Source organism: Aedes albopictus, chromosome 1 (genome assembly GCF_035046485.1).
Source record: "Aedes albopictus strain Foshan chromosome 1, AalbF5, whole genome shotgun sequence".
NCBI classification, from domain to species: Eukaryota; Metazoa; Arthropoda; class Insecta; order Diptera; family Culicidae; genus Aedes; species Aedes albopictus.
Genome location: NC_085136.1, coordinates 310,538,716 through 310,552,699, shown reverse-complemented (window position 1 = coordinate 310,552,699; position 13,984 = coordinate 310,538,716). Strand labels below are relative to the sequence as shown.

General features: G+C 44.6%; 3 protein-coding genes across 3 annotated transcripts in view; 2 read left to right on the top strand and 1 right to left on the bottom strand.

Annotated features, from left to right (window-relative positions):
* Window positions 1-1,295, bottom strand: part of LOC109423544 (aspartate aminotransferase, cytoplasmic) — a 7,487-nt gene extending 6,192 nt beyond the window's left edge. Inside the window, exon 1 of the mRNA XM_019698531.3 lies at window positions 911-1,295. Coding sequence (XP_019554076.2) covers window positions 911-1,019 — 109 coding nt within the window. The 5' untranslated portion in view covers window positions 1,020-1,295. The remainder of the gene's footprint in view (window positions 1-910) is intronic.
* Window positions 1,296-3,775: 2,480 nt separating this feature from the next.
* On the top strand, window positions 3,776-6,528 carry LOC134292090 (uncharacterized). The gene is made up of 2 exons (XM_062860842.1): window positions 3,776-5,173; window positions 5,272-6,528. Exons 1-2 carry the CDS (start codon window positions 3,776-3,778, stop codon window positions 6,526-6,528), a joined length of 2,655 nt encoding a protein of 884 aa, XP_062716826.1.
* An 864-nt stretch (window positions 6,529-7,392) lies between these two features.
* LOC134292089 (uncharacterized protein K02A2.6-like) lies at window positions 7,393-8,337 on the top strand. Its single transcript, XM_062860833.1, has one exon. It carries the CDS (start codon window positions 7,393-7,395, stop codon window positions 8,335-8,337), a length of 945 nt encoding a protein of 314 aa, XP_062716817.1.
* Window positions 8,338-13,984: the final 5,647 nt, after the last annotated feature.

Sequence of the window (13,984 nt, the reverse complement as noted above, 5' to 3'; positions counted from 1 at the left end):
ACACTGTTTTATCGTCTACCGTCAACCCCCGTTGGTTAACATGTATTGTTACTATGGCTACAAAAACCAATATTGTCAATTGAAAAAGTCTCATCTCTCGTATTAATTTTCGCACTTTATCATATCAGCCCCTGGTACATAGAGGCATTCATATGTCAAGAGGGTTATTTTTAAGGCACCTAGCTTTAGCGATATGGCTCGTTTGAGATGATACGAAACAAACAGCTCGTTCGCAACGGTATGTGTAGGAAGGTATTTAATCTAGTTGCCGGTTGCACCACCACGATAGATAGCGGCTTTAAACAAAAGCACCCGTATATGCCATGCAGTGATTGCCGGCATAGGGTAGCGAACCACTTGGGCAGCGGCCGGTATTTTGGGCACTCTTAGCTATAACTCAGTCAATTCCAAACCAATTGACTTGAAATTTTGTACACAGCTAGATACTATACGTATCTCATCGCGTTCCAAAAATTGTGTCAATTTGTGCAGAATTGGCTGAGTTATAGCAGAAATGTGCCCAAAATAGGACCGCTGCCGAGATGGTTCCACTTCCCTATGTGGAGATAATGTAAAAACATCTCACTTTTAGCACACAACCATCGTCCGACTCTCTCCGTTCCGTACGTATTGGGAGGAAATATAGAGTATCATAATCGCATTATACGCGAAAATATTCATGCCATTTGCAAAATGACCTGTTTGACCTTGGCGAAGGCCTCCTCTATCATCAGCGATAAAAGGCCTGCTATGTTTATACAGTTCTGATAATCGCCTTTGCCAAGATATGCTTGCTACGATTGAAAACACACGCGTGGATATCACAGCGTACTACGATCGTTGACCTTCCGTAGCAAAGTTCATTCACAAAATCGCAAGGTTCGACACACCCTTTCCCAAACACACTCACCTCCGACTCCAAGGTTGACCTTGTTCGGGTTCGGGTCCTTCAGGCAGGCCTGGTTCAGGGCGAAGACCTCGACCGGAGGTCCAACTTCAACGCCAGCGAACATGCTCATCTTGTAGAGTTGGATCCGTAAGGGCCACTACTCAATTCCACACCAAAGGGTCACTACCGTAAATGCTTCGTTCCGGCGAAATACTGCACACACGGCAAACGATGGTTGTATAATAGATTTCTTTTGCTTTCTTTTTGTAAGATAGGTAATTTACTGTATGCCCTATACCATTTCAACCGATACGACGGGCGACGACGACGACGAAGTGACGTTGCGAACGGCGCGACCTAATCTGCGATATCTCGCGTAGAGAGGAGGAATCGATGCGAACTGACGACTGACGGTATGTTATGTACCTACCTAGTTATAACGATGGACGGAATGGGATGGGAACGGGCCAACACAATAATAGGGGGAAGCCGAAAATGTTGGACACTATACTTCGGCATCGATCAGAAACACAAAATATGTTATTACCCTTACCCTTCATAAGATGTTATGCTAGGCGCACCACGATAGCGTAGTGTACGTTCAGCAAGCCTTACTGGGTAATATAGAACCCAACCAACATCCTACTAGGGTTAAGGAGCATGGTACAACATGAATTTTACCAACGGCAACTTTTTACTTATCAAAAGAACAGTAAAGCGGCCTTCTTTTCTTCCCTAAAAGTACCACTTTTTAACAATGATGCTTTGCATGCGGTCAACGATTGGCAAATTACCCTAATTTAACTACCGGCGTACACAACTACTATCGATAGTCACCATTAATACCGACGGACCCACTGAATAGCACTGAGTATCAAACCTCATTGCAATGCCAACGCCGAATATTGCAACATAAAAAAAAGTGTAGCAAAACAGATGTTTGTTCCGGCGATTTTAAACTTTTCAGATGTTGCAATGGTCTGCAATTTATTTTTGAAGCGAATCCCGTACTTTTGGCGATTAGTTTAAAAAGATACCGTAATTTGGTGTATAGTTGATCCCAAATTCATGTACTATAAAAGATGAAACAAGTTGGTAACGGAAAAGCCATACAAACTCATGTACAGGGGATACTCAAAATAACTGGGACAGGTAAAATTTTCACATTTCAAGAAATGTTCGACTAATTGTAACTTTTCGAAAAGAGCATCAAATATTCTCAAAATTTTACTGTAAGTTCATCATCTAGTTGTGTATCAGAGGTTCAATTTTGGAAAAGATCGGGCTATTCTACTCGAAGTTATAAAGATTCTAGAAAAAGGTAAAATTAACCGATAGCCAACTTTGAGCTATTATATCTCCGGATTCAATGAACCGAATGCAATGAAATTTTGATCATTTATGGCTATTATAATGAACTTTAAAAAACATTTGACTTAATTTGAAATTAATAATAAGAAAAAAAAGTTATAACGATTTAATTTATTCTATGTTTTTTTAGTAAATTTATCTATTTTTCATATGCATCCCATAACTTTTTCAATTTAATGCCAGCCATTTGGTTGCTTTCCTTTGAAACATAAATATGTATATTCAAGTCAATTAGAGGGAATTTAAATGAACTATAATTACTTTGTCGAATATTGAAACGATGATAAAATTTTGAATAAATTGGTGTTATATTAGAAAAATAATCTAATTTGTTATAATTTTCTTTCGTGTAAAGAATTTTAAATTTAGTCAAAAGTTTTTAATAGCTCTTTATATTAGTCATAAATGATCAAAATTTCATTGCATTCGGTTTATTGAATCCGGAGATATAACAGCTCAAAGTTAGATATCGGATAATTATACCTTTTTCTAGGAACTTTCTAACTTCATGCAGAATAGCCCGATTGTGGGACATGTGTTGCCATCCCTAGTACATATGATCCATTCATGCACCCGAACATACATCGGATCCCGAAGAGCGTTGCCGACCGACGAGGTCGACAGCACGACAGCCCAACGATCTTCCTCTTTCGTTCACAGACTGTCACCACGCACAGACGTACGGGTAAGCCTCTCCGCCAAACGGCCCATCGATTCGGCTGACCAATTCGGCCGATCAATTCGGCAGATTGATCCGGCCAATTATCCCAGCCAGAAGCAACGGCGGAATTTCACATTTGGCGATCCTGCCAGGTTTGCAATTAAAATGGCATAAAAAAGCAGGAACTGGAAAATGTATTTTGAAAATGCATTCGGGCCAGTGAGCGGATTGAGACTACCGTGCTAATTTCCTACGTACCAATGAGCGGATTGAGACTACCGCGCTGATTGCTCAGGGTGGACAGGGATATCCACTAAGAACGAACTTATCATGCTATTGGAATAAGTTTCAAGACGAAAATGCAATGAGAGGCGTGTTGAGACAAACGCCCGGAATCAAAATGGCTACTATCAAAATATACTCGGCGGCTTGAGACAACCGCGGAAAAAATCGTGTCCCGGCAAAATCCTACTACGTTGAGTAGGTTGGATGATTAGTAATGTTTGAGGTTATGAAAACACAGGCCTTTGCGGCACTAGGCCGTTGCGAAAAAAATGCCAGATATGAGAACTAATCGAAGAAAGCTATGATTTGCTTGAATAGTTCATGTAGGACTAACATCAATGTTTTCTACTCCCATAGCTACTTAAGGACAAGGTATTTGGAGTACCTTGCTCAAAATTTCTAGAGCACCGTTTTTTAGAACCGTTGAACGGATTTGTATTAAAATGCATCACGCTGTTGACAACCACTGAACAATTAGCGTGATGCATTTTCATCCAAATCCGTTCAACGGTTCTAAAAAACGGTGCTCTAGAAATTTTGAGCTATGTACTCCAAATACCTTGTCCTTAATGTCAACCCACGGAAAATACGTGCGAGCTCCAGCTGAATTGCTGGACATGCAAGAAGACCGGAGTATCGATGATTCATTCTTCTCCGATGAATTGTTTCCTTCGGGACTTGGCGCTATAGAAGTAGTCGAGACCATCGAAGCGGACCCCGTAGGGACGGCTGACGTCGTAGGGGATGAAGTCGACACCTCAGTAGATGTATGCGCGACAGAGAAGCCGACGGACGAAACTCCACCCACTGCGGTATCGAATGTGGACATGCACGAAAGGGTCTTCAACCTCGAAAAAGTCATCGCACACCTTGCACGATCGTTAGAGTCGTCGAAAAGGTCTACCGACTTGCAGGAGACAAGCTCCGACACTCGGCAGGCGGTCGAGAAGGGCTGGGGAACCACTGGTGAGCAAAACGCAGAGACAAGTTCCGATAATCGACAGGCGGTCGAGAAGAGCTGGGGAATCACTGGTGAGCAAAACGTGATGGATCGAGCCAGCTCCGGTTCAGCCTCAAGCTTCCGGTGGGACCAAATCCCACCGTTTCCAAGAGACGTTCCGGCTAACAAACTCTGGGAGGAATGGCAGCGGTTCCTCGAAAACTTCGAGATAGCAGTCTCACTATCCTGCGCTTTCGATCCCGTCAGTCGAGCTAAACTACTTTTCCTGTCAATGGGTCCGGACTTGCAAGGCATTGTCAGGGCTGCTAAGCTTAGGCCGAACCTTGACAACTCGATGTGTTACACCAGATTCGTGAACAACGTAGACGCTCACCTGAAGTCGATGACCGACACGTCATCCGAACACGAAGCATTCACTGGCATGCAGCAAAGGAAAGGCGAATCTGTTGTTTCCTTTCACTCGCGACTCACAGAAAAGGTGAGGTTATGTGGGTACAGCCCGGAAGACCAAGAGCGTTTCGTCCGCACCCAGTTGCTGAAAGGTATGCAAAACAAAGGGTTGGCCAAGACTGCCCGAACGTTCGGGTACGAAACGAACTACATCGTGCAGTGTGCCACCAGGGATGAGGCTTTCGAAGAAGACAACAAACAGAACGATAACCGTGACCAGACTGCCTATGCCGTAACGAATCGAGGCGACGATGACGACAAACGCTTCAAAAAGTACACTCCGAGGTCGCGAGATCGGCTGGAATCGAAGGTGATCGATCAAAAGTCTGGACGACATGGTCATGGGCGACGCTCTCGTTGCTCGAGGTGTAACCGGTTGTCCCATTCTGGGAACCGATGTCCCGCCATCAACAAGAAGTGTAACAGTTGCGGCACTGTTGGCCATTTCGCGATGGCTTGTCGCAAAAGGCGCGTCAACCAGGTCCAAGACAATCATAACGTAAAACGGAAGCGAAACGACTCATCGGACTATAATGAAGATGACATTGATAAGCAGGTACGATAAAATGTTACGACAGCTTTAACGAATAAAGCAGTTACGTTTATAGCAAACGAATGTTTGTATGATATCCGAAATTCACATATTCTTTTCAGAGCGTAAACGCAATCACGATCGAAGACGTCCTAGTAGACTGCCGCATAGGATCGTCTAGCCCCATAACCTTCTTGATCGACTCAGGCTCCGACGTGAACATAATAGGTGGGTCGGACTGGGCTCATCTGCGCGAGCAATCGCAAAAAGGATTAATCATTCTCGAGCCAGTGGTGCTTCCTAAAAATAGAGAGATTCGGGCATATGCCGTTAAGACCCCGATGGTAGTTCGCCATGCTTTTCGGGCTCAGGTTGAAGTAGCTGAGGGCACGAAACCAATCGTCTCAGCTGAATTTCTTGTGGTCGAAGAAGGCCGCAGATCACTTTTGGGAAGGTCGACCGCGAATGAAATGCGCCTGCTAGAAGTCGGATTGGGAGTCAACAACTGTGAGGATTCTGGCCCAGCAGAAGTTTTCCCAAAAATGCCAGGTATAAAAGTGAAATTCAGCGTAGATAGATCGGTACCGCCGGAGAAAAACGCCTATTACAACGTGCCTGCCGCTTACCGAGAGGGAGCAAGATTGCGTTTGGAAGAGATGGAAGCTCGTGGCATCATAGAACGAGTTGACTCCGCACCCGAGTGGATCAGCGGCATGTCAGCCGTACCGAAGGGTAAAAACGATTTCCGCTTGGTGGTGAATATGCGATCACCGAATAAAGCCATCAAGCGTGAATACTTCCGGCTTCCTTTGTTGGACGAGATAAAGATCAGATTGCATGGCTCTCGATTCTTCACAAAATTGGATCTGAGCAACGCTTTCTACCACCTTGAGCTAGCCAAGGAATCTCGGGACTTGACCACCTTTCTCTCGGAAACTGGCATGTACCGTTTTACCCGATTGATGTTCGGCGTTAACTGCGCGCCCGAAATTTTTCAGCGGGAAATGAGTCGCTTGCTTGATGGAGTTGAGAATGTTATCGTCTACATAGATGACATCCTCATCTTTGCAGATAGTTTGGAAGCGCTACGCCTGACTACTGCAAAAGTATTGAGAATACTAAGAGAGAACAACTTAACACTGAACGTGGCCAAATGCGAGTACGAGAAAACGCATATAAAATTCTTGGGGCACGAACTCAACGAAAGTGGATTCCATGTAGACGAAGCAAAGGTCAAAGACATCCGGAAATTTCGACAGCCTACCACGGTGTCAGAACTCCGTAGTTTCTTGGGGTTGGCGTCATTCCTGAGCTCGTATATTAAGAACTTTGCGGATATAACAAGCCCGCTATGGGCTGTGTCCACGGCCCAGACTTAGTTCTGGGGTCCAGACCAAGTAAGAGCGTTCGAGGCAGTGAAAGACAAAATCACCAATTGTACAACCACGTTAGGATATTTCTGCGAGCAGGACAGAACCATACTGTATACGGACGCCTCTCCTGTAGCTCTTGGGGCGGTACTTGTACAACAAAACGAACGCGACCCTCCGAGGATTATTAGTTTTGCCTCGAAGTCCTTAACGACAACAGAACAAAAGTACGCTCAAAACCAACGCGAAGCCTTAAGCGCAGTTTGGGCAGTAGAACATTTTTCGTTCTTCCTCCTCGGAAGACGTTTCACGCTGCGAACTGATGCCGAAGGTGTCGCGTTTATCCTGAAGCGAACTCGCGAAAGTTCAAAGCGCGCCCTTACCAGAGCCGATGGCTGGGCATTAAGACTAAGTCCTTATGACTACGACGTCGAATTCGTGCGTGGTCGGGATAACATTGCGGACCCCTCTTCCAGGCTTTACGTGGGCGTTGATGCACCTTTCGACGAATATCGGAGCCCATGGGAAATCGGATGTTTGGAAGTTAACACAGCGGGTTTCCTCACGGAGCGTGAAATCAGAGACGCAACAGCTACGGACCAGGAGCTCCAAGGAGTAATCGATTCGCTCGAAACGGATGACTGGCCTACAGAGTTGAAAAGGTTTAGATCGGTTGCCGATGATCTGTCCGTCCATGAAGGAATTGTCGTTAAGAATGGTTGCGCTGTTATTCCTGCACCGCTCCGTGAAAGGACACTCGAATTGGCTCATAATGGCCACCCAATGGTTGCCAAACAAAAGAGCATCCTCAGGGAACGAGTTTGGTGGCCAGGAATGGCTAATGCAGCAGAAGAGTGGGTCAAAGCCTGTAGAATGTGTGCTACGAACGGCAGACCTGAACGACCGACACCAATGAAAAGGGTGCTCGCTCCCCAATCAGTGTGGGAAACGATCGCCTTAGACTTCAACGGTCCATACGCGAAGTACGGAGGAATATCGGTATTGGTTATTGTCGACTACCGATCCAGGTACGTAATAGCCCGACCCGTGAAGTCCACCAGCTTCGAGCACACCAAACGAGTTTTGGAAGAACTGTTCGAAAGAGAAGGGTTCCCCAAAAGCATTCGCTCCGACAACGGCCCCCCTTTCAACAGTGAAGATTACGCAAGCTACTGTAACGAACGTGGCATACATACCACTTTCTCGACCCCGCTCTTCCCCCAGCAAAATGGGTTAGTGGAGAACTCAATGAAATTAATCAATCGTGCGATGTCAGCAGCCATCACCCTTAACAAAAATTTCAACGATGAGTTGCAAGCTGCAGTAAATGCCCATAACGCTGCAGCACACACCGTGACTGGAGTTCCCCCGGAAGAAGTGTTCCTTGGCAGGAGAATCAAACGCCAACTGCCACTCCTATTGCACAAGAAAGCTGATTTTGACGACGATGCCTTAAACAGAAGGGATATGGAATCGAAACTACGCGGAAAGCAGCGTGAAGACACACGACGAGGCGCGCGAAAGTGTAACGTGCAACCAGGTGACACGGTAATCGTAGAACGATCCAGTCGAAACAAAGGGGACACAAGGTTTGCACACCAGAAATACACGGTTCTGGAGGAGAACAATGGGAGTCTAACACTGAGCAACGACGAAGGTCAGGTCCTAAAACGGCATGTTACGCATACAAGAAAGGTTTCAGACTGGCGCGAAGAAGCCTCAAATGACGATCCCATCTGTGAGAGCTCGAAACGACCAACACGAGAGAAAAAGGCACCGGCCTACTTGCAAAATTACGTTCAGCACCTAGCAGAATAATTTTTTAAATCATATGATAAGAATGACGGATTTGGTAAAATAAATACGATAAGTTTGCATTGCAAGAATTCAAAATACATAACTGTCCTGATTACTATTTATTGATATAGAGCTTACCTTTATCTTGTAATAAAGTACATATACGCCTTTTTCCGGATGGCCTAACTGTAAGTACAGCAATACACTTGATTACATGCGTAGTCTTCCACCTCCATAAGCCTTAGGTCGTTGAATAAACTAGCGATGTGGGTCATCATGACGTCCCAAAAGCAGCAAAAGACCCTGCTCAAGAACACTAATCCCGACATACGGCAACAATCATCATTGATAGTTACTCCAATTCCATTTAGAAAAATGATGCATTCCAATTGGAATGATTCTCCGTGGTCTCGACTTGTAACGATGAGAAACCTGCGCGAAAACAATCAAAATGATTCAGCATAGAAAAAAACGCGTTTAATGATTTGAATAAACCTCTTACCTGAGTGAATGCATGTTTCGTTAGGTTTCCGTTTCGGACAACATTTCGATTAGGATATTGAAAAGGTAGGTGCTAGTTTTTATCAAAAAATACAATCGATTATTGCTTGGATTGTGAAACTGTTACTGTTTGTTTTGTTTTACGTTGTTTTGCTTTAATGCGCGAGCATAAACGTCATTGCTGGGCCCAATGCAAAAAAAGGTGGTGGTGCACGGAAAATCCAAACTACCTAATATTTGAGTCGATTTTACTCAAATTTTGGCTTATTGGGCCGAACTATGAAATTGCGTCAAAAGAACTCAATTTTGAGTAGTTTTGCGGTTCCGTGTGGTATCCATAATATGCCCTATGGTAAAAAAAAAAACTATGACGACTATATAGTATTGGGAAATCTTGTTATCTTCTCTGAATTAGAGTGGCCAAAAAAAATAAATTAAATTGATGTTCAAAAAATGTTTTCAAACGGGAGGAGAAGGAGGATGTGGGACATGAGTTGCCATCCCTAGTACATATGATCCATTCATGCACCCGAACATACATCGGATCCCGAAGAGCGTTGCCGACCGACGAGGTCGACAGCACGACAGCCCAACGATCTTCCTCTTTCGTTCACAGACTGTCACCACGCACAGACGTACGGGTAAGCCTCTCCGCCAAACGGCCCATCGATTCGGCTGACCAATTCGGCCGATCAATTCGGCAGATTGATCCGGCCAATTATCCCAGCCAGAAGCAACGGCGGAATTTCACACCGATGTTTTTCAAAATTGGACCACTGATACACAACTAGTTGATGAACTTGAGAATATTTGATGCTCTTTTTGAAAAGTTACAGCTAGTTGAACATTTTTTGAAAAGTGAAAATTTTACCTGTCCCAGTTATTTTGAGTATCCCCTGTAGAACATGTGTGTTACTCGGGATATATGATACTTGCATTATCTAAAAAATATTATGGAACTAATCTTGAATTGAGAATAGTTATTTATGTGACGAGTTGCAAAAAGTTGATTTTTTTTCAGCACGAGTCGTACATTTATACGTTGCGTTGAGCTTCTGATATTGCGGATTTTGCCCCGTAATAGACTTAGACGCGGAACATTTTGTCCCACCAAAATATTCTCCCACCGGTTTTCCCATAGATTGGGTTTTGTCACTGCGAACAAAAACATCATTGAACGCACACTCTCGGTTGGTGCAATGAATACATGGTTCGTTCAGCTGCTAACTGCCATGCAAACTGACGTGTGAGTATTTATTTTTTCTCTCCGAAGATTTGCTCGAAAGCCTATCAACGAATATTTAAAAAATGCAATAGAACTTCCGTGTTTCTTGGGAACGGCACAGCGCTGCGTTCTTCCTCTCCAAAACCGTTTTGCACTCTTCGTCGAACTATTCGTTCCGTCGATTCCGTTCCACGTACCCGATGGTGCTCTCGGCTGTGTCGTTGATGGCTGCTTTCACTGTACTTCAGCAGTCTTCTAGAGGGGCCTCATCGAGCTCGCCCTCGTCTGGCAACGCGGCCTCGAGATTCTGCGCGTATGCTGAGGCGACATCCGGTTGCTTCAGTCGCTCTAGGTTGTCAATGAGTCGTAGGCCGTTTTCGTTCGTCTGCTGGTGGGCGCTGAACTTTCCAATCGTCGGTCTGAATTCCTCCTCCTGGCCTACATGAGCGTTTAAATCTCATATGATGATCTTGACGTTGTGACTTGGGCAGCGATCGTACTCGCGTTCGAGCTGCGCGTAAAATGTGTCCTTGTCATCATCAGTGCTTCCGGAGTGTGGGCTGTGCACTAGGCCTGTCCAGATTTCAAAAATGTTCTCTGATTCTCAAGTCCACCCCCATATTTTGATTGGCATCCTAAAAGAAGTAACTGGTCAAAATTTCAGCCAAATCCATTGAAATTAAGAGGTGCATCAAATCAATTTTGTGTTTTTCGACTATTTTTGAACTTCAAAAAATCATAACTACACTAAAACTTGTCAAAACTTAATTCTTTTGGCAGAAATTGAAAGCTATACTTGTTTGCTACAACTTCTCCGAACAACGTGTGCCAATAAAATTGAAGGAAACATGTGTAATTATCACATTTGTGATCAGAAAAACCTTAAAAAGTTGATTTTTTGATAGATTTTGTTCTGGAACACCCTAATATACGTAATAAGTTTGATATTTTAAAACGGCATCATATTCTCTCATGTTTTTGGGTTATTTGCTTCTTTGACACCAATGTTGTAGGAGTTGAGCAAAAATTACTAAAATTCACGAAAGCCAAATGTGGCCTAAAAACTAGCTTTTCGGGTGCAATCACGTTTTGGCGCGCAAAAAGTGGCATCGCGTCAGCACTGATATGATAGCCAACACCTGTCATCACGCTTGTTTGTTATCACCCGTGGTAGGGGGTAGCCAAGGCAAACTACAAGGAAGCAAAGCTACTACGCTCTGTACAATTTCGCGCAACAGCGTGATTGCCTCCAAAAAGCTAGTTTTTAGGCCAGATTTGGCTTTCCCGAATTTTAATATTTTTTGCTCAACTCCTACAGCATTGGTGTCAAAGAAGCAAATAACCCAAAAACATGAGAGAATATGATGTCGTTTTAAAATATCAAACATATGACATATATTAGGGTGTTCCAGAACGAAATCTATCAAAAAATCAACTTTTTAAGGTTTTTCTGATCACAAATGTGATAATTACACATGTTTCCTTCAATTTTATTGGCACACGTTGTTCGGAGAAGTTGTAGCAAACAAGTATAGCTTTCAATTTCTGCCGAAAGAATTAAGTTTTGACAAGTTTTAGTGTAGTTATGATTTTTTGAAGTTCAAAAATAGTCGAAAAACACAAAATTGATTTGATGCACCTCTTAATTTCAATGGATTTGGCTGAAATTTTGACCAGTTACTTCTTTTAGGATGCCAATCAAAATATGGGGGTGGACTTGAGAATCAGAGAACATTTTTGAAAAGCTGGACAGGCCTACTGTGCACGTTTATTATGCTGAAGTTGAAGAATCGGCCCTTGATCCTCAACTTGCACATTCTTTCGTCGATCGGCCACCAACCGATCACGCGCCTCTGTATATCACTCATCACGATGAAAGCTGTTCCCAGTTCGCGTGTGTTGCCGCAGCTCTGGTAGATGGTATGATTACCTCTAAACGTTAGCACCATGGATCCTGTCCAACACACCTCCTGCAGCGCTACGAAGCCGAACCCGCGGTCCTTCAGTAGATCGGCGAGTATGCGGGTGCTCCCAATGAAGTTGAGAGATCGGCAGTTCCACGTACCGAGTTTCCAATCGCAAGTCCTTTTTGTTCGCTGGGGTCGTTGCCGTTGGTCTCGGTTCGTATTATTCTTTTGCTGATTTTCCGTTACAATGTTTTTTTTACGGCTGGCTCGTAGGGCCTGACACCAACCCCCTAATTTCCGGAGGACCATAGTGCACAGTTAAGCATAGAGTCTCTGGAAGAACTCGGACGTAGATCACCCGATCTTCCCTACGGTTGCTTATAGTTTCCGGCCGGTACCACATGGAGGTGGGGATAGGAGTTGCTAGGCAGAGGCTAGTGGATCACAATGGGATCTGAATTGCGCAGCATTCCCAGCCTTTACCGTGCCATATAGAAGTACGTGCGCAAGGCGAAAAATTTCAGCCCCTAACCACCAAGGAGGAAGTCAGCCGGTTTAAAAACAACAAAGCCGCTGGAGCAGATCAACTACCAAGCAAGCCACTAAAATACGGTGAAGAAGCACTACACTGGGTCATTACCAAGATTTGGAAGGAGGAAGTATTACCAGAGGAATGGATGGAAGGTATCGTGTGTCCCATCTACAAAAAGGGCGACAAGTTGGATTGCGGGAACTATCGCGCGATCACACTACTGAGCGAGGTGTTGCAGAAATGCCGCGAATGCAACGTGCCCATACATCACTTGTTAATCGATTTTAAATCGGCGTATGATACAATCGATCGAGACCAGCTATGGCAGATTATGCACGAATACGGATTCCCTGATAAACTGATACGATTGATCAAGGCAACGTTGTATCGGGTGATGTGTGTAGTTCGAGTCCCTTTGAATCTCGCAGAGGGTTACGGCAAGGTAATGGTCTTTCGTGCTTGCTGTTTAGCATTGCTTTGAATCCACTCGTGTTTATCCCCGCTTTTCTTATTACACCCTCAAAGTTTGAGGGTGTAATAAGAAAAGCGGGGATAAACACGAGTGGAACGAATTCGTGTACTTGGGCTCATTGGTGACCGCCGACAACGACACCAGCAGAGAAATTCAGAGACGCATTGTGGCAGGAAATCGAGCTTACTTTGGACTCCGCAAAACTATACGATCGAACAAAGTTCGCCATCACACGAAGCTAACTATCTACAAAACGCTGATTAGACCGGTAGTCCTCTATGGGAACGAAGCATGGACTCTACGTGCAGAGGACCAAGGCGCCCTTGGAGTTTTCGAACAGAAAGTGCTGCGTACCATCTACGGCGGAGTGGAGATGGGAGACGGGACTTGGAGAAGGCGAATGCACCACGAGCTGCATCAGTTGCTTAAGAGAGCCAACCATCGTCCACACCGCGAAAATCGGGAGGACACGGTGGGTGGGTCATGTCATCAGGATGTCGGAAAGCAACCCGACTAAAATGGTTCTCGAGAGTCATCCGACCGGTACAAGAAGACATGGTGCGCAGCTAGCTTGGTGGGTCGATCAAGTGGAGGACGATCTGCGAACCCTTTGTAGAGTGCGAAATTGGAGACACGCAGTCATGGATCGAGAATGGAGACGACTCCTATGCAGTGTTGGTAAAATCACACTCAAGTCTCACTCATGAACCACTCTTGCGTGAGCAAACTCGCACGCGATTCTTAATCATTTTCTCACGCGCGAGATTTTCATGCGAAATCTCGCTCTCGCGAGTCAAGCGCCGAAAACTCGTTTGCTTGTAAAACGAATCCATATCAATTTAAACGACATTTAATGTTATTAGATGCAAGATATGGTCTCATTATGTCATACAACCGTCAACACTTTGTTGTAAACAATAAGCAGACCGAGAGTAATACAAATGAGCAAAATCATGAGTCAACTCACGCTTGATTTTTTCGGCGGTGAGTTTGGCGAGTCAAGAATCGCGCGTGAAAAAACTCAACCATGA

What these genes read in the sequence shown, in the direction of transcription:
- LOC134292089 (XM_062860833.1), top strand. Translation starts at nt 7,393, where the DNA reads ATGTGTGCTACGAACGGCAGACCTGAACGACCGACACCAATGAAAAGG.
- LOC134292090 (XM_062860842.1), top strand. Translation starts at nt 3,776, where the DNA reads ATGTCAACCCACGGAAAATACGTGCGAGCTCCAGCTGAATTGCTGGAC. An exon ending in AAGATGACATTGATAAGCAG is followed by an intron (nt 5,174 to 5,271) that starts GTACGATAAAAT and finishes TATTCTTTTCAG; the next exon opens with AGCGTAAACGCAATCACGAT.